Raw genomic sequence first — 24,939 nt, 5'->3', positions numbered from 1 at the left:
TAATTATAATTATATTTTTTTAATTATTCCCTGCCCATCTGGCTGGGTTTCCCCAGGCACCCTGGGCAACATACAGCATATCTAAAAACATTAAAAACCTCCCAATACAGGGCTGCCTTCTAAAATTTGTGTAATTTTTTATCTCCTTGACATCCCGTGGGAGGGCGTTCCACAGGGCAGGTGTCACTACTGAGAAGGCCCTCTGCCTGGTTCCCTGTAACCTCACAGGGAGGGAACCTCCAGAAGGCCCTCAGAGCTGGACCTCCGTGTATGGGTAGAATGATGGGGGTGGAGACGCTCCTTCAGGTATACTGGGCCGAGGCCGTTTAGGGTTTCAAAGGTCAGCACCAACACTTTAAATTGTGCTTGGAAACGTATTGGGAGCCAGTGTAGGTCTTTCAAGACCGGTGTTATGTGGACTCGGTGGTGGCCGCTCCCAGTCCCCAGTCTATTTGCCACATTCTGGATTAGCTGTAGTTTCCGGGTCACCTTCAAAGGTAGCCCCCATATAGAGGGTGTTGCAGTAAAAAGGTAAAGGGACCCCTGACCATTAGGTCCAGTCGTGACCGACTCTGGGGTTGCGGCGCTCATCTCGCTTTACTGGCCGAGGGAGCCAGCGTACAGCTTCCGGGTCATGTGGCCAGCATGACTAAGCCGCTTCTGGCGAACCAGAGCAACGCACAGAAACGCCGTTTACCTTCCCGCCGGAGCGGTACCTATTTATCTATTTGCACTTTGACGTGCTTTCAAACTGCTAGGTTGGAAGGAGCAGGGACCGAACAACAAGAGCTCACCCCGTCGTGGGGATTCGAACCGCCGACCTTCTGATCGGCAAGTCCTAGGCTCTGTGGTTTAACCCACAGCGCCACCTGCATCCCTAGAGGGTGTTGCAGTAGTCCAACTTAAAAGAAAGTCCTTCTTCACTCCCTCAGGAGGCAGTGATGACTACCAACTTGGACGGCATTAATAGAGGATTGGACAAATCCATGGCTATTGATAGCAAGTGATGGCTACCAGCCACAATGGCTGTGTTCTGCTTCCATTGCTGGAGCATGCAGTGCTTTCAAACTCCAGTTCCTGGAGACCTTAGGAGAGGGGAGATCTCTTGTGTGGAAATCCTGCTTGCGGGTTCCCCACAATAAGCACCTTAGATGGGACATCCCATTTGGTTTCACTGCAAAACTTATGGGGCTGGTGGGAATTGTCTTCCAACATATTTTGAGGTCCCCCTGGTTGGAGAAGGCCGCTGCAGAGTGTCCCTTCTTCGCACACCCTACGGCTCAGGATTTGCAGGCAAGTCTAGCCCAGAGCAAGCGAGGGAACATTTCACAATTCTGGAGAGGATCCTGTTCCTTTGGCACGCAATGTGTTATACACAGAGCCTGTTTCACTGCTTGCAGTGACAATGACTCAGTGTGTAGCCAGGGACCAGGGGATTCTCTCAGACCCACTGTCTGCATTGGGTTTGGGTTTTGTGCCAGCTCTGCTGTCACCCTGGCCAATATTGAGGTTGCTTCCCATAAGCTTCCTGCGCACAGCTGCAGGTTGGACCAGGGAGTTAAGTGGGGCTGGTGGGTCTTCTATGCCAGGCAGGTCAACACCCAAGAGACAGCAATCTACTCACAGTATAAAAAGACTCATTGCCAGGAGTTGTTGAGCCATTCCATGATCTACCTGGGACACCCCTGCAATCTACCAGTAGATCATGGTCTACCTGTTGGAAATGCCTGATCTATGCTATGAACCTTTCCCAGTAGTGATGTATGGAAGTGAGAGCTGGACCATAAAGAAGGCTGATCGCCAAAGAATGGATGCTTTTGAATTGTGGTGCTGGAGGAAACTCTTGACAGTCCCATGGACTGCAAGAAGATCAAACATCTCCATTCTGAAGGAAATCAGCCCTGAGTGCTCACTGGAAGGACTGATCGTGAAGCTGAGGCTCCAAGACTTTGGCCCCCTCATGAGAAGAGAAGACTCCCTGGAAAAGACCCTGATGTTGGGAAAGATGGAGGGCACAAGGAGAAGGGGACGACAGAGGACGAGATGGTGGGACAGTGTTCTCGAAGCCACAAACATGAGTTTGACCAAACTGCGGGAGGCAGTGGAAGACAGGAGTGCCTGGTGTGCTCTGGTCCAGGGGGTCACAAAGAGGCGGACACGACTAAACGACAAAAACATGCTATGAACATAAGAGGAGCCCGTGAGATGAGGTCAATAGTCCATCTAATTAGTTCAGCGTCTTGTTCTCGCAATGGCCAACAAACCAGATGTCAGTGGGAAACCTGCAAGCAGGATTCAAGCACGAGAGCCCTCTCTTCTCCTGTGGCTTCCAGCAGCTGGTATTAGTAGTAGTAGTAGTAATAATAATTTTATTATTCATCCCCCAGCCACTCTGGGCGACGCCCAACAGAACACTAAAAACAGAGTAAAACTTCAAACATTAAAAACTTCCCTAAACGGGGCTGCCTTCAGATGTCTTCTAAAAGTCAGATAGCCGCCATTGATAGCCCTCTCTCCTCCATGAATTTGTCTAATCTTCCTTTAAAGCCATCAAGGCAGGTGACCATCTCACTGCCTCCTGTGGCGGGGAGTTCCATAGTTTAACAATGTGCTGCATGAAGTAGATCCTGCCATGTGACTGAGTGATATGACCACATAGGATGGAACAGATCCATCCCACTCATGTGCCAATGCAGGAGGGAAAAGAAAAAATCCAACCGTTCCATATACATGTGTGTATTTGCAGATGCAACACGTTGCAGTCACTTTCCAGCTAAATCAACTCTCAAACTGACTTGGCAGATACCCTGGGAAATGCCCCCTTATGGTATTGAACCCCCGTGTCAGCTGGCTTGTGTGGGGTGGTTCTGGGTTTGTTTGTTTTTTGGAGGGGTCGATATTTGGAGTACATGTTTGCAAATCTCTGTGTGTGTTATAAGTGGTGTTGGAGATACAATCAGCTGGAAACCAGGCTTGCTGTCACCGTCTCCCTGCTGTGCCACCTGCGTCCCTCCCTGAATTTTCATTGCTTTAGTCAAGGTGAAATTAACTCAGTTAAAACCTTTCACTTCTTCAGTGCAAATATTTGACAATGCTTTGTGGAGCCCCCACTCCCCATCACCCTTCTGTCTTCTTTTTTGCTTGGATTTCTGCAAACAGCTGAAAAATCATTTTTTAAAAAAACTCCAAAATAGGATAGGCTTTGCAAATGATGACTCCCAGGCCTCTCCTAAAGCCAAAGGCTCAGCCCACATGCACAAGCCCCACCAAAAATGGATGCACAAAAAAGAGAATGTCCCACCACCTTTACATTACCATAGAAATATAGAGTTGAAAGGGATTCCCAAGACTCATCTATTTTTTTAATGCTTTTTATTGGTTTTTCATTTAATGTTGTTGTTCTTTAGTCGTTTAGTCGTGTCCAACTCTTTGTGACCCCCTGGACCAGAGCACGCCAGGCACTCCTGTCTTCCACTGCCTCCCGCAGTTTTTTCGTAGCTTTGAGAACACTGTCCCACCATCTCGTCCTCTGTTGTCGTCTTCTCCTTGCGCCCTCCATCTTTCCCAACATCAGGGTCTTTTCCAGGGAGTCTTCACTTCTCATGAGGTGGCCAAAGTCTTGGAGCCTCAGCTTCAGGATCTGTCCTTCCAGTGAGCACTCAGGGCTGATTTCCTTCAGAATGGATCAGTTTGATCTTCTTGGAGTCCATGGGACTGTCAAGAGTTTCCTCCAGCACCATAATTCAAAAGCATCCATTCTTCGGCGACCAGCCTTCTTGATGGTCCAGCTCTCACTTCCATACATCACTACTGGGAAAACCATAGGTTTAATATATGGACCTTTGTCGGCAAGGTGATGTCACTGCTTTTTAAGATGCTGTCTAGTTTCATTTTATACCAACAAACAAAGTACAGTAATATTCAACAGTCATTTACCCACATTCTTTCCCAACACTCTGCTGAGCATTGACTTCCATCCCTCCCTCCAACAGGTTTTCTTGCTTCAGTCACCTTTCCACAGTTTCTTATTATATCCAGTCAGTCTACATCGTAAGATTTATTTCACTCCTGCCAGAGTCTTCAAATTTCTACAGTTATATAATCAATAAACTTACTCCATGAGTGGGATATAAGAATGTAAACAAGATGATAAATTGCGGGTAAGAATTGACAATGATGCAAGTGGGAGCGGGAGACGTGAGGGAGTCCAATGAAGTTAAGAAAATATGTTATGATATATGTTTCATTGTTTTGATTTCTGCATTTATGTTTAAAAATTTTAATAAATATATATATATATATATATAAAGCCTTTGACTGTGTCGACCATGGCAAACTATGGCAAGTTCTTAAAGAAATGGGAGTGCCTGATCACCTCATCTGTCTCCTGAGAAATCTCTATGTGGGACAAGAAGCTACAGTTAGAACTGGACATGGAACAACTGACTGGTTCAAAATTGGGAAAGGAGTACGACAAGGCTGCATTTTGTCTCCCTGCTTATTTAACTTATATGCAGAATTCATCATGCGAAAGGCTGGGCTGGATGAATCCCTAGCCGGAATTAAGATTGCCGGAAGAAATATCAACAACCTCAGATATGCAGATGACACAACCTTGATGGCAGAAAGTGAGGAGGAATTAAAGAACCTTTTATTGAGGGTGAAAGAGGAGAGTGCAAAATATGGTCTGAAGCTCAACATCAAAAAAACGAAGATCATGGCTACTGGTCCCATCACCTCCTGGCAAATAGAAGGGGGAGAAATGGAGGCAGTGAGAGATTTTACTTTCTTGGGCTCCATGATCACTGCAGATGGTGACAGCAGCCACGAAATTAAAAGACGCCTGCTTCTTGGGAGAAGGGCAATGACAGGCCTACTTCTTGAGAAGTAGAGACATCACCTTGCCAACAAAGGTCCGTATAGTTAAAGCTATGGTTTTCCCAGTAGTGATGTATGGAAGTGAGAGCTGGACCATAAAGAAGGCTGATCGCCGAAGAATTGATGCTTTTGAATTATGGTGCTGGAGGAGACTCTTGAGAGTCCCATGGACTCCAAGAAGATCAAACCTCTCCATTCTGAAGGAAATCAGCCCTGAGTGCTCACTGGAAGGACAGATCCTGAAGCTGAGGCTCCAAGACTTTGGCCACCTCATGAGAAGAGAAGACTCCCTGGAAAAGACTCTGATGTTGGGAAAGATGGAGGGCACAAGGAGAAGGGGGCGACAGAGGACAAGATGGTTGGATAGTGTTTTCGAGGTTACCAGCATGAGTGACCAAGCTGCGGGGGGCAGTGGAGGACAGGAGTGCCTGGCGTTCTCTGGTCCATGGAGTCACGAAGAGTCGGACACGACTAAACGACTAAACAACAACAACAACATATTAAAAAAAAACAATAAACTTACTCCAATCTCTTTGGAATTTTGTTTCCTCCTGATTTTGGATTCTACAGGTCAGTTTTGCTAGTTCCACATAATCCACCATCTTCGTCTGTCGCTCCTCTATTGTTGGTAATTCTGGTACTTTCCATTTTTGGGCTAACAAAGTTCTGGCAGCAGTCATAGCATACATAAATAACTTTGATCTGCTTTTTCTATTTCCTCTCCCATCAAGCCTAGCAAGAAAGTTTCTGGCTTTTTTGGGAAAGTGTATTTGAATATCTTTTTCAATTTGTTATAAATCCGTTCCCAAAACGGTTTCATTTTCTCACATGTCCACCACATGTGATAAAAATCTCCATCTTTATCTTTACATTTCCAACATGTCTTACTACTCATCCTATACATTCTTGCTAATTTAACAGGTGCCAAATACCAGTGATACATCATTTTCATGATATTCTCTCTTAAGGTGGTACATGCTGTAAATTTTATACTCTCATTCCACAGTTTTACCCAAGCATCATACTCAATGTTATGCCCAAAATCCATTGCCCATTTTATCATCTCCTCCTTTGTCTGTTTTGTATACCATTCTAATAAGAAATTGCACATTTTAGACAATAATTTGTTCCTGCCTTCTAGTAATTCAATTTGGAATTTAGATTTTTTTATCATTAAATCCTACTTTCTTGTCACATCTAAACACATCATTCACTTGATGGTATTGCAGCCATCCTATGGGGCAATCATCCCTGACCACTGGTCCTGTTAGCTAAGGATGATGGGAGTTGGAGTCCCAAAACATCTGGAGGGCTGAGTCTGGGGCAGCCTGGTCTAGACAGTGGGAGCAGAGTCAGTTCCCCTCTGTGTGGCCTTATCCCTTCTCTCCTGGGTCCTTGGTCACGCTGGGATGTGACAGAATGTTGAGGTCCAGGGTTCAGCAAACTTTTTCAGCCGTGGGCCGGTCCACTGTCCCTCAGACATTGTGGGGGACCGGACTATATTTTGGAAGCAAAAAATAAAAATAAAAAATGAACACATTCCTATGCCCCACAAATAACCCAGAGATACATTTTAAATAAAAGGGCACATTCTACGCATATAAAAACATGCTGAATCCTGGACCATCCATGGGCCGGATTTAGAAGGCGATTGGGCCGGATCCATGCCCTGGGCCTTAGGTTGCCCACCCATGGTTGAGGAGCTTCCTCCTCGTTTGGGCTGGTGCTTCCCCCACTGGGTGGGGGGGATTACACAGGGGGTGCTAAGAGGCAAGGGGGCAGCAATGGGGAGCTGGAGGTATAAATGCCTATCAGACTTTGACATCCAGCATTGCTGGATCAACTCCATCCATTTTGTGGCATTAATTAAGCTAAATCGTTTTACAGTGGTACCTCGGGTTAAGAACTTAATTTGTTCCGGAGGTCCGTTCTTAACCTGAAACTGTTCTTAACCTGAAGCACCACTTTAGCTAATGGGGCCTCCTGCTGCCGCCACGCCGCCAGAGCACGATTTCTGTTCTCATCCTGAAGCAAAGTTCTTAACCTGAAGCACTATTTCTGGGTTAGCGGAGTCTGTAACCTGAAGCGTATGTAACCTGAAGTGTATGTAACCTGAGGTACCAGTGTAATTGGATTCTGGATAAATGTGCAGTTCGTTGTTGCTGTTTTGAATTTCATTGGGTTATAATCGTATAACCTTTTGAAGCAGAGGCTGGCTGGCCATCTGTCAGGGGTTCTTTCGCTGTGGCTTTCCAGGGGGTTGGGCTAGATGGCCCCTTGGGGTCCCTTCCAACACTACAGTTCTGTGGTTTGATGATTTAATGAGTCAGGCCAGCCACTGCTCGGAATAATGTGGGTTTTTTAAAATCGGTTTGGGATGAATTTAGGGAACCAAGGGGGACGGTGGCCTGAATGTTTGGGAGCTGGACTAACGCCCGGGTTAACACCCCCCCTCTTTGTCTCCCTTCATCCTTGCAGAACCCCAGCTGAAAGGAATCGTGACAAGGTTATTCAGCCAGCAGGAATTCTTCCTGCAGATGCACCCAGATGGGACGATTGATGGGACGAAGGACGAGAACAGCGACTACAGTGAGTCTCTCTCTCTCTCTCTCTCTCTCTCTCTCTCTCTCTCTCTCTCCTTTAGGTACCTGGCTATAAATCACACCCATTGCCTGGCCACCCTCACAAACAGGCACTTCACGGTGGTCCGTCCCCCCCCCCCCCCCCCCGTTCAGGCAAAGTGTTAAATTACAGCTAAGGCAGCTGTTCCCTGCGCTGGGTCCCCTGTCAGCGCTTCCCCTTTAAATAAATCTTTCCTGCATTGCTATTCTCACTTCTTTCTTTCTTTCTTTTTTGCCCCTGACGCTGCAGCTGCTGTCTGGGGGTGGTGGGGAGAACAAAACTCTCACTTCCCAAGGAGGGATGCCAAGGGAGGAAGCGAGAGAGATTTATTTGGATGGCAGATTGACTGGCTGGGGAGAGGAGGAGGAGGAGGAGGAGGATGAGCGTGATTGGAGACAGGGTGCTGCTGCTCCTGTCTCTCTGCTAGGAGGTAGGAAGAATATTCTTGCAGCAACACCCCTGGGAAAAAAGAGACTTAGGCTTTGCTAGACCATAAAGAAGGCTGATCGCTGAAGAACTGATGCTTTTGAATTATGGTGCTGGAGGAGACTCTTGAGAGTCCCATGGACTCCAAGAAGATCAAACCGATCCATTCCTTCAGAAAGGAAATCAGCCCTGAGTGCTCACTGGAAGAACAGATCCTGAAGCTGAGGCTCAAAGACTTTGGCCACCTCATGAGAAGAGAAGACTCCCTGGAAAAGACCCTGATGTTGGGAAAGATGGAGGGCACAAGGAGAAGGGGACGACAGAGGAGGAGATTGTTGGACAGTGTTCTCAAAGCTACCAGCATGAGTTTGACCAAACTGCGGGAGGCAGTGGAAGACAGGAGTGCCTGGCGTGCTCTGGTCCAGGGGGTCACGAAGAGGCGGACATGACTAAACGACTAAACAACAACAACAACAAAACATGGAAATTGGGCAAAGAATGGGGTCAGGGAAGCTGTGAGATGTTCAGGAGTCCTTTGTCCTTCCAGCATCTGATAATGGAGTCCCGATCTTGGTCTGGGTCATTTCAAGGCTCAGATCGTCTCCAGAAATCCTTTTTAGTGTGCATTCATAAGAACATAGGCTGGCCTCAACCAGAGCCAGGGCTTTTTCGGCTGTGGCCCCAATCTGGTGGTACGCTGTGTCCCAAGAGACTAGGGCCCTGTGGGATTTGACATCTTTCCACAGGGCCTGCAAGACAGCTGTTCCACCAGGCCTTTGGCCAAGGCACAGCCTGACTCCCTCCTTTGGCAATCTCCACAGAACCCTAGCTCAATGGTTGCCATTAATTTGATTTTGTTTTTTGTTTTTTAAATAATATTTATTCAAATTTTGAAAATTACAAAAAAGAACAATAAAAAATAAAAATAAAACAAAAGACATAAGAAATACAAACAATTAAAAAAACAAACAGATCAGACCTTTACATAGCTTTCTTTCCTTTACTTATTTCCTTGACCTCCTCACACCTCCCTTTTTTGTATTCTAGTTCAATTAGATGTTTCAGCAAATCCTTTCCAGCTTTGTTTTTATCCTATTAATTTATCTTAATATACTGTAATTTTCATCTTTCACCAATTAATAAATCAATTTTAACCTAATCCTTTATATCATTTCTGCTAAAACCACATTACTTCATTCCAACAACCTTCTAACATTCCTTAATTTTGCAATGTTTCTGTAAATAAACTTTAAATTTTTTCCAATCTTCTTCCACCGACTCTTCACCTTGGTCTCAGATTCTGCCAGTCATTTCCGCCATCCATTAATTTGATTTTGAATTGATTTTAAAATGAATTGATTTTAGAATGCGGTGTTACTTTTATTGTTGTTAGCTGCTCTGAGCCCGGCTTTGGCTGGGGAGGGCGGGATATAATTATTATTATTATTATTATTATTATTATTATTATTATTATTATTATTAACATAAGGAGACATTAACATAAGGCCAACCAAATATCCATTATGGGAAACCCACAGGTGGGATCTGCTGTTTCAAGCAAGAAGCACTCAAAAATACTTCTGCCTCCAAATGAGGAGGAAGAGAATGTCCAGCCCTCTTTTAATAAGAAGAGTTTGGGTTTGATATCCCGCTTTATCACTCCCCTAAGGAGTCTCAAAGCAGCTAACATTCTCCTTTCCCTTCCTCCCCCACAACTAACACTCTGTGAGGTGAGTGGGGCTGAGAGACTTCAGAGAAGTGGGACTGGCCCAAGGTCACCCAGCAGCTGCATGTGGAGGAGCGGGGAAGCGAACCCGGTTCCCCAGATTACGAGTCCACCGCTCTTAACCACTACACCACACTGGCTCTCTTTTAAAGCCAGCCAAGCTGTTGGCCATCACTGCCTCCTGTGGGAGGGAGTTCCACAGATTAACCATGTGCTGCAATGAAGAAGGACTTTCTTTTCCTGTCCTAAATCTTCCAGCCTTCAGCTTCATTGAATGTCCAAGAGTTCTAGTGCAATGAGAGGGGAAGAAAAGAAAAGCATCCCCCCCCCATCTGCTTTCTGCATAGGCTTCTATCACAGCTCCTCTTCTCTAAACTAGGAAGTCCCCCAGCTCCAGTCTTTCATTTTAAGGGAGTCTCTTCAGCCCCAGAAATCCTGGATGGCAGGAAGGGGGAATCTGCAGGCAAGGCCACCTCAGAGAACCAACCCTACAGACCTCCTACAGATCAAGCTTTGGAAGTATCCTGGAGGCAACCTGCTCTAGCAGAAACCTCTTCTGTTTCAGTGTATCTGAAGAAGTGTGCATGCACACGAAAGCTCATACCAAGAACTAACTTAGTTGGTCTTTAAGGTGCTACTGGAAGGAATTTTTTTTATTTTTTTATTTTGTTTTAGCAGAAGCATGTTCTGGAAAACCTCCTTGAGCCTTGAGCTGGTCTTACATCTCCATGAACAGGCAGCTCGCCCTCCCCAGCCATGCCCCAAACTAGGCTTTTGCCAAATTATCTCTCATCATTTATACGCAGAAACAACCTAGTTGCATTTTTTAATGTATTTATTTTTTTGTAGAGGGGAATGCATTAATTCATGTTGAGGGACCCCCAGGGCAAGCCGGTGCTTTCACTAGAGCAAGGCAAGGCTGACTCCTTGCGTGGGCTACACTCCCCCCCCCCATCTCTGTGAATAACACTCGGATCGCGTGTTAACATGATGGAGCCAGAGTGCGTCTTCAAGACCTCTGAACACCTTCACCAGCCTAGTGCCCTCCAGATGTTTTGGTGAAGGCTGGCCGAAGCACATCTTGTCAGAGAATCTGTTGGAAATTATGGAGCAAAAACTGAAATGTGTGGGAAGGCTGTGCTTGCAAGAGAACCATGTAAGCAGGAGGAGCTGGTGGAGGAGGAAGGAGAGAAGGCTGAATGGTTGCCATTTGCTTAAAGTCTAAATGCTGCTGTGTCTTGCATCCACCGTGGCACTTTCCTCTCTGCCCCAAGCAGGTTCAGTGGTCCTGTTGTCTAGGCTCTGGTAACCTCAAGGTTAGATTACTGCAATGCATTATATGTAGGGCTGCCTCTGAAGACGGTTCGGAAACTTCAGCTGGTGCAGAATTCAGCAACCAGGTTGCACACTGGAGCAAGTCGGTTTGCGCCTATTACATCGATCCTGGTCCGACTGCACTGACTTCAAATTAGTTTCCGGGCCCAATTTGAAGTGCTGGTTTTGACCTATAAAATCTTAAATGGATCAGGACCACAATAAGAAGATTCCACCTAAACATTAGGAAGAACTTCCTGACAGTAAGAGCTGTTCGACAGTGGAATTTGCTGCCAAGGAGTGTGGTGGAGTCTCCTTCTTTGGAGGTCTTTAAGCAGAGGCTTGACAACCATATGTCAGGAGTGCTCTGATGGTGTTTCCTGCTTGGCAGGGGGTTGGACTCGATGGCCCTTGTGGTCTCTTCCAACTCTAGGATTCTATGGTTCTATACCTCAAGCACCACCCCTCCCCATATGAACCTACCCTGAGATCATCTTCTGATGCCCTTCTTTGTGTACCCCTTCCCTGAGAGGTTCAGAGGGCGGCAACGGTGCGGTGCCTTCATTACACACCTTTAGGCACTAGGCAAACCATTCCTTTTTAACAAGGCCTTTGGTTTACCTTCCTGACATCCAACACCCTTTTAGAAAGTGGGGTTTTGGGGGGGTTATTGATTTTGGTTTGACTTTATATGTTGTGGTCTTGTTGTGAACTGCCCTGAGACCTCCGGGCATAGGGTGGTGTATAAGTTGTCTGAACGAATAAATAAAAGTTTCCAGGCCCTGATTTGGAAAGGGAGAAATAACATCGCTGGAGGGAACTTAGAAAGTTGATTCCACAGTGAGGTTCTCCTTGTTGATCTTGAGGAGGGTTACCCTTCCTCTTCCCTGTCGTCTCTGAGACAGCCCTTCACCGCAAGACAAATGGATTGCAGAGAATGAGTGATGGCAGCCATTTACCTTCATTATCCGTAGTGATGTGCTCCATTTTTTCCCAGTCAAAAGTGCTTATAAATAGACTTGTTAATTGCAAGGTTTCAACACACTGATGTGGCACCAAAGGTTTAGCAATAGTTTTCTGCCTCGACTGGCAGAGCTAGATAGGAAGGTCGCCCATCTCTCCCAGAGGAGACAGAGATGAGACTCACCAGTTTCAGTTTACATATTTAAATTGGAGATTCCCCCACCCCTCGCATTTTGAATTCTTCAGTTGTCCATGGTCCGTTCTCCAGAGGCAGCTTAAGCTGGTTTTTGGGGGTGGGGGCAGTGGGATTCCCTAGGGGCAAGGGAGTATAGACCACTTATAAAGGCCATCTCCAACTCCTCAAAAGATTCCATCAACGGTGTCTCTGAAAATTTTTACACATCACTTGGGAAGACAGGTGAACTAATTTCAGTGTTCTGGAAGGAGCAAAGGTCACCAGAGTTGAAGCAATGATTCTTCAACGTCAACTTTGTTGGACTGGTCATGTTGTGCAGTCGCCTGATGATCGTCTTCCAAAGCAACTACTCTATTCCGAACTTAAAAATGGAAAGCGTAATGCTGGTGGTCAACAAAAGAGGTTCAAAGACTGCCTCAAGGCAAATCTTTAAAAATGTAATATAAACACTGACAACTGGGAAACACTGGCCTGCGAGTGCTCCAGTTGGAGAACAGCCTTGACCAAAGGTGTCATGGGCTTTGAAGACACTCGAACTCAGGACACAAGGGAGAAACATGCTAAGAGGAAGGCACGCTTGGCATGACCAACTCCCGCCTGGAAACCCATCTCCCCACTGTGGAAGGACGTGTGGATCCAGAATTGGCCTCCACAGTCACTTACGGATTCATTGTTAAAAACCATGTTTATGGAAGACGATCTTACTTGGCTATGAGGGATGGCCAAAGAAGGAGGAGGAGGTATAGATGCCTACCAGACTTTGAAAAGCTGCCTCTGGTTCATTAGTTTTGTTGACTAAATTAAACTAAATAGTTTCAACTGGATTTTGAATAAAGGTGCAATTCATTGTTACTGTTTGGATTTTTAGGGTGTTATTATCTTCCCTAGCGGGTCGTGCAGATCGCTATTCTGAACAATGTTTTTTGTAGGGTAGAGGGCACTGGGGGTGAGTCGATGGAAGCGGGGGGAGGCAGTGGCCCCCAAAAGTACCACGGATTTAAAACAATAACAATGCATATATAAAAAAATCAGCACTCATCCAAGGCAGAAACCAATTGGGATAAGGATTGCATTTCTTTCTTTCTTTCATAAAAGTTATATACTTGTTTGAAGTCAAGCAAAAGTCCAAAACATCTGGAGGGTGCCAGGTTGACAGAGGCTGATAGGGAGGTGGGTGCAGGGAGCCTGAGATGTCTTGGACTGGAGCGCTGGACTCAATGGCTTTCTCCTTCTTCTTGCTCTTCCTAGCAATTTAAGCTAATTTCCCCCCTCTCTCTCCTTCCCTCCTCCAGCTCTCTTCAATCTAATCCCCGTGGGTCTTCGCGTGGTGGCAATTCAGGGGGTGAAGGCTGGCCTCTACGTGGCCATGAACGCAGAGGGCTATCTCTACAGCTCAGTAAGTTCACAGCGTGGCTTTGACCTTGTCTCTGGGGCTGGTGGGATCGAACTAGGGTGTTTTTGTTGAGCATTTGTTGGCAGGGCCAGGGCCGGATTGAGGTTTGATGAGGCCCTCAGCTCCTGAAGGTAATGGGGCCCTTTCTATGTCCAGCTATCCTTTGTCAACAACAAATTGTCGCTGATTTTTTTGTGTTGAATATATGCTGTATGGTAATTTATGGACCTCATGGGTATCTAAAGCCATTTCCGCATGTTGCCATGCAAGCAGTCCATGCAGAATGTAGGCACGCTATATATAAAGGTAAAGGGACCCCTGACCACTAGGTCCAGTCGTGGCCGACTCTGGGGTTGCGGCGCTCATCTCGCTTTACTGGCCAAGGGAGCCGGCGTACAGCCTCCAGGTCATGTGGCCAGCATGACTTAGCCACTTCTGGCGAACCAGAGCAGCGCAAGGAAACGCCGTTTACCTTCCCGCTGGAGCGGTACCTATTTATCTACTTGCACTTTGACGTGCTTTCGAACTGCTAGGTTGGCAGGAGCAGGGACCGAGCAACGGGAGCTCACCCCATCACAGGGATTTGAACCGCTGACCTTCTGATCAGCAAGTCCTAGGCTCTGTGGTTTAACTCACAGCACCACCTGCGTCCCCTCACCCTGTATACAGAAATGAGCAAACCAGTGATATTTTAGGGAGCAGGTGAGCAGGCGGGGCCCATGACTTACATCATAGGAGCCTACAGAACACAAAACACCGTTGCTGCATGTAGGTTTTATTTTATTTTAATCTTATATTTTGGAAATGTACATCCAGGTTTTTTTTCCTTTAGCTTTTTTTAGGGGGCCCAAGAGAGTGGGGCCCTAAGCTATAGCTTGTTTAGATTATATGTAAATCTGGCACTGGGCAGGACAAAGGCAGACACAACATTTTTAATACAGAAGATTTTTTTTCCTCCTGTGGTATGAACATGGGCTTCACCTGGGCTCTCTGCCTTAAAAAAAGAAATTAAACAAGCTCATATATGTTAAAGACATACTATATACTGTATTGCAAAGCTGCTTGGGGTAGGGGGAAGGTGTGTCGGTGATGTCACAGGTGCTGGCCAGGGCTGCCTTTCCCTGGGTCTTCTTGCTGAAAACACGTAGAGTGGTTTGCAGAGGAGGCCAGTCGGTTAGGACAAAGGGGGCGCTGCCCCACCAACCTTGGCCTCCCCTTGTCATGCCAGCATCTGCCTGCCCTCTTCCCTACAACCAATCTGGGGGGGGGGGCAGGGGAACGCTGCCTTTCTGTATCCTCTTCCTTAGTCTCAGTGTTGACCTTGAATGTCTCAGTAGGGTTGTCAGCCCCCCAGGTCTGAGCTGGTGTCCCGGTTTGCCTGGTAGATGGAGGGCTTGAATAATGATGGTGGTTATGATTATTACCATCCATGGAGTTTGCAAGCTTCAGCTCAACAGGAGCTGGCTGCAAATTCTAGCAAAGACACTCCCCTCTCCCAATTAACCTCCGTCTCCAGATCAAATTATAGCACAGACACTTGGGGTGTGGGTCTGTTTGCTGTCCCATTTAACCTCCATCTGCAGGGCCCATCACTGTGACCTCATCACCGCCCACCCCCATGACATCATCGGGGGTTACCCCTAGGTCTCAGATTTGGGCCCTGAAATCTCGAGGTCTGTCTCGTTCTTGACCTGGTAACCTAAAAACATTGGAATTATTGGGCTCTGTCCGCATGGGCACCAAGCTCTGGTGAGTGTTTTCCCCCAGCTGCCCCTGGCAGAGAAGAAGGTGACACTTTTCCACCTGACCTAAGCACAAAAGTGAAGACAGAGGCAATGTTGTATATGAGCTGAGAGTTGAGCAAAAGGTCCTGCCAGCCTTATGTCACAGCTCCAGGGGAACCCTGGCAGAAGCCTCCTGGCAGTTGCCCAGACCTCGTTCCCTGGGCTTGAACCCCAAGGCCTGGCCCGACTCTTGCAGAAGATGACGTCTCAGTGACAGATCATGGTCCCGGGATGCATTTGTGGCCGGGCCGTCTTCTGTATGCAGAGGAGCCACCTTGAATTAGCATATAGATTGATTATAATCCGGAGGAGCTCTGTACAGGGATCAGAACAATTGGAGCTGGCCCTTTCCAGAAAGCAATAGGAAGTGGGCACCTCAGGTGGGGGTTCTGCAAGTGCCACTCAATGCGGGAGGTGGGCTTGGAGCAGGAAGGGTCCCCCCTTCAGTTCAGTTCTGCAAGCACAGAAAAAGCAAAATCCCCACTGAAACGAGATCTTGTTTTTAATGAGTGCCAAGGGTGTGTTTGTCTACTCTTTCATCTTGCTCTGCCCACACTGAAAGCGACTTGTGAACATTTATTGTGCAAACCAGTGGGTTCCAAAGTGGGTGGGATTCTTAGTGGGGTGCCCAGGGGGCAGCAGGGAGTCGCTGGGGTGCAAATGACTCTCAGACTTTGAAAAGCTGGCATTGCCAGGCCAGACCAAGTTCACCAGCCCTTGGTTTAATAGTTTTAACAGGCTTTGAATAAACATGTAATTAACTGTTCCTGTTCTGAATTCTTTGTGTTCTGTTCTTCTTTAGTGGGCCACACAGACCACTGTTCTGAATGATGCTTTTTATAGGGTAGCGGGCACTGGGGAGATGAGTTGATGGAACCAAGGGGGCAGGAATCCACTTGGTATAAATCTTATTTTTGCAGCGTGTGAGGCATCCAGCATGGGGTTCTCTGTGTCTGGATGGACTGATGGAAAAAGGATTTGTCTTGTGGCCAAAGTTTACCCAGATCCGATGCTCATTGTGGGGAAGGAGGTGGGATAGCAAGGGGCAGGCGTTGCAAGGTGGGAAATTGGAGCAAGGAGAGGCTTTAAATCTTCCTATTTGTCGGATTCCAGCGCAATTGCTTTTTAAAATGGCGTGGAAGGGCAGAGAGAGGTTAACTGCCAGGGGACTCATTTAAAATAAATAATTGATCCTTGCTGATTTATTAAATAGGACCGGTAGTTTGCTAGCGGTGTGTTCATGCTTGACTTTATTCCGCTTGATTGCTGCCTCATTAAAAGCCGTCATTAAGATGTGCCTTTCGTCCCGTTCTGCATTTGAGGTGCAAAATGCAGCTGGGAAAGATCCTGGCTCCATCGTTTTGCATTGTGGGGCATCCAGCACCATGCATGGGCACAGTCCCCTGGCATACACTTATTTAACTGCCCATCCTGCTGGATGTAAGCCTTATACACAGAAAGGCCTTCGGTTGCCCACCCATTTCTTAAATCTTCTCTGACGCACATAAGAAGTGGCCCATCAGGTCCTGTGTCCTGTTCCTACAGTGGCCAACCAGATGGCTCTTTTGGGAAACCACCAAGCAGGATTTGAGCAGCAGAACCTTCTCCTTTCCTGTGGTTTCCAGCAGCTGGTATTCAGGAGCATTGCTCCCTCCCACTGGGGAGGGCAGAACAGATCCTGGCCAGGAGCCATTGATCGTTCTCTCTCCCCCTCCACGGATTTGTCCAATCGTCTTTGAAAGCCACCCAACATGGTGGACCTCACTGCCTCTTGTGGGAGCCAGTTGCATAACTCAGTTATGTGCCGAGTGAAGGACGTTCTCTTCTCCAGATGAGACATATGTGGCTCCCTGTGGTTTTCAGGCCCCCTACCTGTCCCACTGCCTTCCCTTGTTCATCCTCCAGTTTCTGCTTACTACAGAGTGTGGCGATCACACAGGGTCCCTGGATGTTTAATGGTCTATTGATCCTGTGCCACCACTGTGCCCGCTTCCCCGCTGCCACCAACCAGTTACTCTCTGCTAAAACACTGAGTCCAGTCAGTTGTTAAAAGTGAACCAAAAAACCCAAGTTTATTTTACAAACATTAACAAGTTTATGGTGTCTCAGATAATATTCCTGTCAGTATCTTAACTTTCTAATACCTTCTGATTCTCTTCCTAATACCTTCTGATTATCTCAGCTGTTTGACTGACGCCTCTTAACAAATTCTCTCCCTCTCTCACACTAGACTAGCCCAACCCACAGACTTACGGTATCTTCTCTGTCTCTCCTAACTCCAGACTGTCTCCTCAATGACCCTAACTCTATAAAACCCTCTGTGCTTAAACTCATACACCGTTAACTCTGCCCCCTGGGTTTCCATTAGTTAGTCATTTTACAATTAGTTAACCCCTTCCCTATGAACCCAGTATGATGTCACACACATAGGAGGGCAAATGCCACACAGAGGTTTTCAAGTTTTGGGGATTCACAGCTCCCTTGACCAAATACCTTCTTTCTGCGGCACCCCTGTGGGGCGCAGGAGCCCAGTTATGCCACCCCTTGCCTGCAAAGCTGGAAGCCCCTCACCCTTTTCGAACACCCTCCCTTGTTCCTTCAGCCTCCTCTCCTCTCCTTGGGAGTCCTCTGGGCAGCCGCTGCTGCCGCCTCTGGTCTCTGAGCTGCCCCACAGAGAGGTGCCTCCTCACACTGCCCCACAGGGGCCTTGGAAGCACCCCCTGGCCAGCCCCAAAGGCACCATTCACCTGCAAAGCTTGTAGCCATGGCTGCTGCAACAAACAGCTGTGCAAGCCTTTGGGAGGCAGAGACACAAGAGGGCATCAGAGGAGGGGGGGAAGCAAAGAGGGCCCACCGGTCAAGGCACCCCACACAGGAAACACACTGCCTTCCTATTTGGGGTGTAGAGCTGGACCCATGAGCCTTTTCCAGGATTTAGGTCTCCTCCGCCCCCCTCCTTTCAAAATCCGGATCTGCTTTGCCGCTGACAAGGAAGTCCCTCGCTGCTTAACTTTGGCTCTTCATTCCCTTTGAGTAGGCAAGGGATAATTAAATTATTTACTGGAAGTGGTTTGGAAAGCAAAGAGTGCAGTCTTCAATATTTAAAATCTCATCTCCTTGCAGCCGGGAAGGGAGTCTGCGCAGCTGATAGTTTGGGACGCAGGAGTTACAGCTTCGTGTTGCACATCAAAGCTGATTGCTAATAAAGGCAAGGAATCATTATGCAAAAGTTGTTGAGGGTTTTTATATGTATTTTTTTTAAACTCTAAACCAGGGGTAGGCAACCTAAGGCCCGGGGGCCGGATCCGGCCCAATCACCTTCTCAATCTGGCCCATGAATTGTCCGGGAATCAGCGTGATTTTACATGAGTAGAATGTGTCCTTTTATTTAAAATGCATCTCTGGGTTATTTGTGGGACATAGGAATTCATTCATTTCCCCCAAAAAAATATAGTCCGCCCCCCCCCCCATGGTCTGAGAGACAGTGGACCAGCCCATGGCTGAAAAAGGTTGCTGACCCCTGTTCTAAACAGTATTCCCCCCCCCAAAAAAAATAAAACAGCTCATGTCCCTTTAGGATCATTTTAATTTCCTGTCTCAGCTTGGCCTCTTTATTCTGCTCCATCACTTTGCAGGATAATAAGCAGCCAGGAGTGGCCCCCTCCCCGTGTCTTGGTAGAGGACGTCCCCCTCTCCCAGATGTGTTGGAATTAAATCATTGCTGCCTCTCCGCCTGGCACAATTTCATCTCTGTTGGTTCAAGGTCCTTGCTTGGAATTGGGCAGGAGATGCGATGTTAGCAAGCTTGGTGAGCTCCTGGGGCTTAGCACTGACAGGGTGCTATATCATAGGATTGTCGTGTGGGAAAGGGACCCCCAAAGGCCATCCAGTCCAACCCCTTGCAATGCAGGAATCACAGCTAAAGCATTCCTGAAAGGTGGCCACCAAACCTCTACTGAAAATCTTCCAAGGAGGGAGAGGCCACCACCTGGTGAGGGAAACTGTCCCACTGCTGAACGGCTCTCACAGCCAGAAGGTTCTTCCTGGTGAGAATCTCCATTCTTGTGACTTGAAGCCTTTGGTTTGGGTCCTGTGTTCCGGAGCAGCAGAAAACTAGCTTGCCTTGGAGCCTTTTAACCAGAGCTTGGGTGGCCATGGGTCTTGGCTGCTTTAGTTGAGATTCCTCCATTACAGGGGCCAGACTAGATGACACAGGTTCCCTTTCAAGTCTACAATTCTGTGATTCTATGCAATAGTTGCATGTCAGAACAGACAGACCCTAGTGTTGTTGTTGTTGTTGTTTAGTTCTTTAGTTGTGTCCGCCTCTTCGTGACCCCCTGGACCAGAGCACGCCAGGCACTCCTGTCTTCCACTGCCTCCCACAGTTGGGTCAAACTCATGCTGGTAGCTTCGAGAACACTGTCCCACCATCTCACCCTCTGTTGTCCCCTTCTCCTTGTGCCCTCCATCTTTCCCAACATCAGGGTCTTTTCCAGGGAGTCTTCTCTTCTCATGAGGTGGCCAAAGTCTTGGAGCCTCAGCTTCAGGATCTGTCCTTCCAGGGAGTACTCGGGGCTGATTTCCTTCAGAATGGAGAGGTGTGATCTTCTTGCAGTCCATGGGACTCTCAAGAGTCTCCTCCAGCACCAGAATTCAAAAAGCATCAATTCTTTGGTGATCAGCCTTCTTTATGGACCAGCTCTCACTTCCATACATCACTACTGGGAAAACCATGGCTTTAACTATACGGATCTTAGACCCTGGTAGGGATGCGTATCTGTGTTTGCACTGAAAAAAATACATCCAGCCTGTTCACTGGGGCTTCAATATGCAACATGATGCAGATTCGGATTGGCACTGAAGAACTGCAGATGGCTCTTCCCTTTTTCCTTTTTTCCTTGATGCCCAGAGAGCCTTCGGGGTTTGGAATTGTAGCGGCCTTCTCCAGTCAGGTGCCCTCCAGATATTTTGGACTGCATCTTCAATCATCCTCAGCCAACGCCACTGTTGCCGACTGGGGCAGATGGGAACCTTAGTCCGAAACGTCTGCAAGGCACCAGGCTGGGGGAGGCTGGATTAGTGCCAGGGAGATCTAGATGTAGCTGGAGACATAGCTGGAAGATGCGGAGCCGCTGAAACAGATGCTCCGCTCTGAGCAAGTGGGTAATTGCTGAATCCTGTTCTTGGCAGGGACGCCAGCAAGATAAATTGGGTAGAAAGCAAAGCCATAGATTCCTTCTTCCCACCTCAGGCCTGCCCATATTATGGGGAATTGACATGTCTCTGGTGTCCTAGAACTCTGGGATTCCCATTATGAGGTGGCTGAGGCTCGCTGCTGAAATCGCGGCGCTTGCAAGCTGGCACGTCCTTTTGCACAGAAGCCCTGAACGATCCTGGGGCGCTCGATTTCCCACTCTAGAGAGTGACATGACACCAATTATTATTTGCAGTGATTTTGAAGCTGGACCCAGTATCACAGTTTTATCAAAGTCTCCTTTTATCAGAGGACAAATTGTGTTCCGAACTCAAGAGAATCTCCATTCAGACATATGCATGTCAGAGTATTGTTGTGGGATTATTATTTTTTTTGGGGGGGGTGTCAGTCTGGATGAAGCCCTGAGTCCCTTCCCATTCTTGGGGTGCTGCACCCAGTGAGGGTTAGACTCTAACAAAGGGTTTGATGGCTGAACTAGTCAGAACCCCTTTGGCCTGATCCAGCAAAGCCTTCCTATGTCTGAGGCCTCTTTATTGAAGGTTTGGGGCGGCAGTGTCGACAACGCTCACAGATGAGAGTCTCTTGGAATGGTAACAAAGGTTCTTTTCCTCCCCTCCTGTTTACTTGGCAGGGAATAAATCTGTTTCAGAATGTTAATTGCCGCAGTGATTGTCTGTGTCGAGGGCATAAAACTCAGCAGCCTGCCAGCTATGGCATTTCCCTGTGCAATTCAGCATCTGCAGTATATTCCGAGAGGGATTTGAGAGGCAGAATGATATGCGGTAATTGTACCATGTCTGTAAACACCGACTTTGCAATGGGAGATGTTTTTCTTCTCCTCTTTCCTTAAAGCACATGGCTGATATATGACTGGCCATTGCAAAGTGTGATGGCTTCAGGGAAGTCTTTGAAAGCAGGGAGACCCGGGAGGGGTAGCTGCATGACAAGCGAACCAGGGCAGCTCTGGAGGGTTACAATATTGTGGGAGGAAATCAAATGCATGCGGCCCAATTGTTCAGATTTTTTTTTCAAAATATCGTCTGGCCCCCTGCTGAAAAAGTTTGCTGACCCCTGCTGTAGATGGAGAGAGAGAGAGAGAGAGAGAGAGAGAGAGAATGGTGTAATGGTTAGAGTACTGGACTAGGATTTGGGGGAGACCAGGGTTCAGCTCCCTCCACTGGGTGACCTGGGTGGCCATTCACTGCCTCTCTCAGTCTACCTCACAGGGTTGTTGTTGAGGGGGTCAAAAGAGGAGGGGGAGAACCATTTACAGGCCACCTTGAGCTCCTCAGTGGGGGGGAAATGGTGGGGTATAAAGGTAAAGGGACCCCTGACCATTAGGTCCAGTCATGACCGACTCTGGGGTTGCGGCGCTCATCTCGCTTTATTGGCCGAGGGAGCCGGTGTACAGCTTCTGGGTCATGTGGCCAGCATGACTAAGCCACTTCTGGAGAACCAGAGCAGCGCATGGAAACGCCGTTTACCTTCTCGCCGGAGCGGTACCTATTTATCTACTTGCACTTTGACGTGCTTTCGAACTGCTAGGTTGGCAGGAGCAGGGACCGAGCAACGGGAGCTCACCCCTTCGTGGGGATTCGAACCGCCGACTTTCTGATCGGCAAGTCCTAGGCTCTGTGGTTTAACCCACAGTGCCACCCGCGTCCCATGGTGGGATATAAATAGCAGTAAATAACAGCAACTACTCAGGTTTATCATTTATTCATTTGATTGATGTATACCCCGCCTTTCATCTAAGGAGGTCAAGGTGGTGGGCTTGGCCTCCCCCCCCCATTTTTATCCTCACGACAACCCCGTTAGGTAGGTCAGGCTGAGGGTTCAAGTGATGGGCCCAAGTGGATTAACGTGCTCCATCTCCCGAAGCGTAACGGAGCCTCTGTTACAAATTAGAACGGCCCTGTGATCTGTGGGTGAAAGGCGGCATGTGGATTTCCGAAAGAAGAAAAATTGCTCAGGTCAGCCAAGAGTGGAGACAGTCTTGAGCACAGTGGAATGGACTCCACTGGGAATTCTTCAGCTGAGATCCTGGCATTTCAGGGGGTTGGGCTAAATGACCCTTGAGAGTCGCTTTGAACTCTACAGTTCCACGATTCACCACCTAAGCTCTGCAAAGCAAGTGAAGATTTACACCCAATACAGTGGTACCTTGGGTTGCATACGCTTCAGATTACATACGCTTCAGGTTACAGACTCCACTAACCGAGAAATATTACCTTGACTTAAGAACTTTGCTTCAGGATGAGAGCAGAAATTGCACGGCGGCGGCAGCAGCAGGAGGCCCCATTAGCTAAAGTGGTGCTTCAGGTTAAGAACAGTTTCAGGTTAAGAATGTAAGGGGAAATGTGTGTGCGTCTTATGGAGCGAATGCAGGCTGCGCAGCTATCCCAGAAGCCAGAACAGCAAGAGGGATTGCTGCTTTCACTGCATAGCGATCCCTCTTGCTATTCTGGCTTCTGAGATTCAGAATATTTTTTTCTTGTTTTCCTCCTACAAAAACTAGGTGCGTCTTGTGGTCTGGTGCATCTTATAGAGCGAAAAATATGGTAATTTGTTCTGGAGGTCCGTTCTTAACCTGAAACTGTTCTTAGCCTGAAGCACCACTTTAGCTAATGGGGCCTCCCACTGCCACAAGATTTGTGTTCTCATCCTGAAGCAAAGTTCTTAACCCGGGATACTATTTCTGGATTAGCGGAGTCTGTAACCTAAAGCGTCTGTAACCTGAAGCGTCTGTAAACGGAGGTACCACTTTACTGCCCTGTACCTGGAGGTCTCAGGGCTCCCTCACCTGTGTGGGAGGTGAACGGAAGGTGTCTTCTGCAAAGCCAAGCGATTATGCTGAGCAGATTTCTTCTAGGAGAGCCGTCCTCTCAAAACAAAACTGAAGCACCCTCTCTCAGATGCGAGCAACCCATCGATTCCTCAACATGAGTGCATGGTGCGCTGGCTTGGATGTGCGCCATTGCTGCCATTAACAAAGCAGAGAGGAGCTTTTTTTCCAGGTCCTTTCTCCCCAGCTCCATTGCAGGATGCTGGCACTGCTCCCTGCTTTGGAGGGATGCTGCTCCAGAGATATGGAGAGGCTTTCCTGAATCCTGGTCTGTTATTCCTCCCCCCCCCCCCCCCGCTGCCTCTCTCTCTCTAGCTCTGCCCCAGATGCTCAGTCCGTGTTAAAAGCTTTCTGGGCTGTGGAAGTCGCTCTCTTGATGGAAACAAGAGGTGACAGGGAGAAGGCAAATCTTGCTGCGTCTTCCCTGCCTCCCTCTCGAGAAAGTGGGGCTTTTCCCTTCTCGAGGGGTTGAGGGCTCCGTGCAGGATGCATTATTGATCATGGTGCGTGGGTGTCCTGCCTTTGCCCGTCTTTGCAGGAACAGCCGTCTCTGAGACCCACCTGGCAATTTCAGAACCCAGAAGCAGAAACACCTCGCCACTCCAAGATTTGTATTTTTGCATTAAAACATTCGGATTGTTCCTCGCTGAGTTTCAGAATATCGGCAGACACAGAAAGGAGAAAGCAAGCGTCTTGTGTGTAAAAGAACTAAAGAAAATAAAAGCCATTGGGATGGAAAAGCTCAGTCAGAAATTTAAGAAAACTCATTTCAATATTAGGAACTAAGGGTGTAAAAATAAGGACATAAGGAGAGTATCACAGATTCTCACAACAACAACAACAACAACAACAACTATTATTAATTAATTAATTAATTAATTAATTATACCCTGCCCATCTGGCTGGGTTTCCCCAGCCACTCTGGGCAGCTTCCAACAGAATTTTAAAACACAATAAAAGATCAAACATTAAAAACTTCCCTAAACAGGGTTGCCTTCAGATGTCTTCTAAAAATCAGATAGTTGTTTATTTCCTTGACATCTGATGGGAGAGTGTTCCACAGGGCGGGTGCCACTACCAAGAAGGCCCTCTGCCTGGTTCCCTGTTACTTCACTTCTCGCAGTAAGGGAACTGCCAGAAGGCCCTCGGAGCTGGACCTCAGTATCCAGGCAGAATGATGGGGGGGGGGGAATGCTCCTTCAGGTATACTGGGCTGAGGCCATTTAGGGCTTTAAAGGTCAGCCCCAACCCTTTGAATTGTGCTTGGAAACGTACTGGGAGCCAATGTAGGTCCTTCAGGACCGGTGTTATGTGGTCTCAGCGGTCACTCCTGGTCACCAGCCTGGCTGCCGCATTCTGGATTTGTTGTAGTTTCTGTCAGGAGCTCATCCTACTCTCAAGTAGGACCCTGGCAGAGACACATGCCCGACTGGCATGTTCTCTCCCTCCTGGTCATTTGTTCGGGAGCTTCAAAAGCTTTCTTCAGCTCAAACATCACAGCGACTGATGCCAACAGACACCGGCACACTTCGGGATCTGCAGGGTCTTCGCAGCCTGCTTAACAGACCTCAGCAACT

The 24,939-nt window shown here is 47.7% G+C and overlaps 1 protein-coding gene and 1 long non-coding RNA gene across 4 annotated transcripts in view; one reads left to right on the top strand and one right to left on the bottom strand.

The window, feature by feature from the left end:
* The window catches only part of LOC307217218, a 671,692-nt gene that overhangs the window by 224,323 nt on the left and 422,430 nt on the right, over nt 1-24,939 (bottom strand). The gene's annotated exons all lie outside the window — the stretch shown is intronic.
* The window catches only part of FGF12 (fibroblast growth factor 12), a 233,646-nt gene that overhangs the window by 164,556 nt on the left and 44,151 nt on the right, over nt 1-24,939 (top strand). For all 3 annotated transcript variants that reach the window (XM_079978264.1, XM_079978266.1, XM_079978265.1), the window contains 2 exons: nt 7,357-7,467; nt 13,418-13,521. In XM_079978264.1, the coding sequence (XP_079834390.1) occupies nt 7,357-7,467; nt 13,418-13,521 (215 nt within the window). The remainder of the gene's footprint in view (nt 1-7,356; nt 7,468-13,417; nt 13,522-24,939) is intronic.

The sequence above is a fragment of the Podarcis cretensis genome (genome assembly GCF_951804945.1).
Source record: "Podarcis cretensis genome assembly, chromosome: 5".
In the NCBI taxonomy this organism is placed as follows: Eukaryota; Metazoa; Chordata; class Lepidosauria; order Squamata; family Lacertidae; genus Podarcis; species Podarcis cretensis.
Note: the sequence above shows the minus strand (reverse complement) of the source record. Positions and strands in the feature narration are given on the sequence as shown.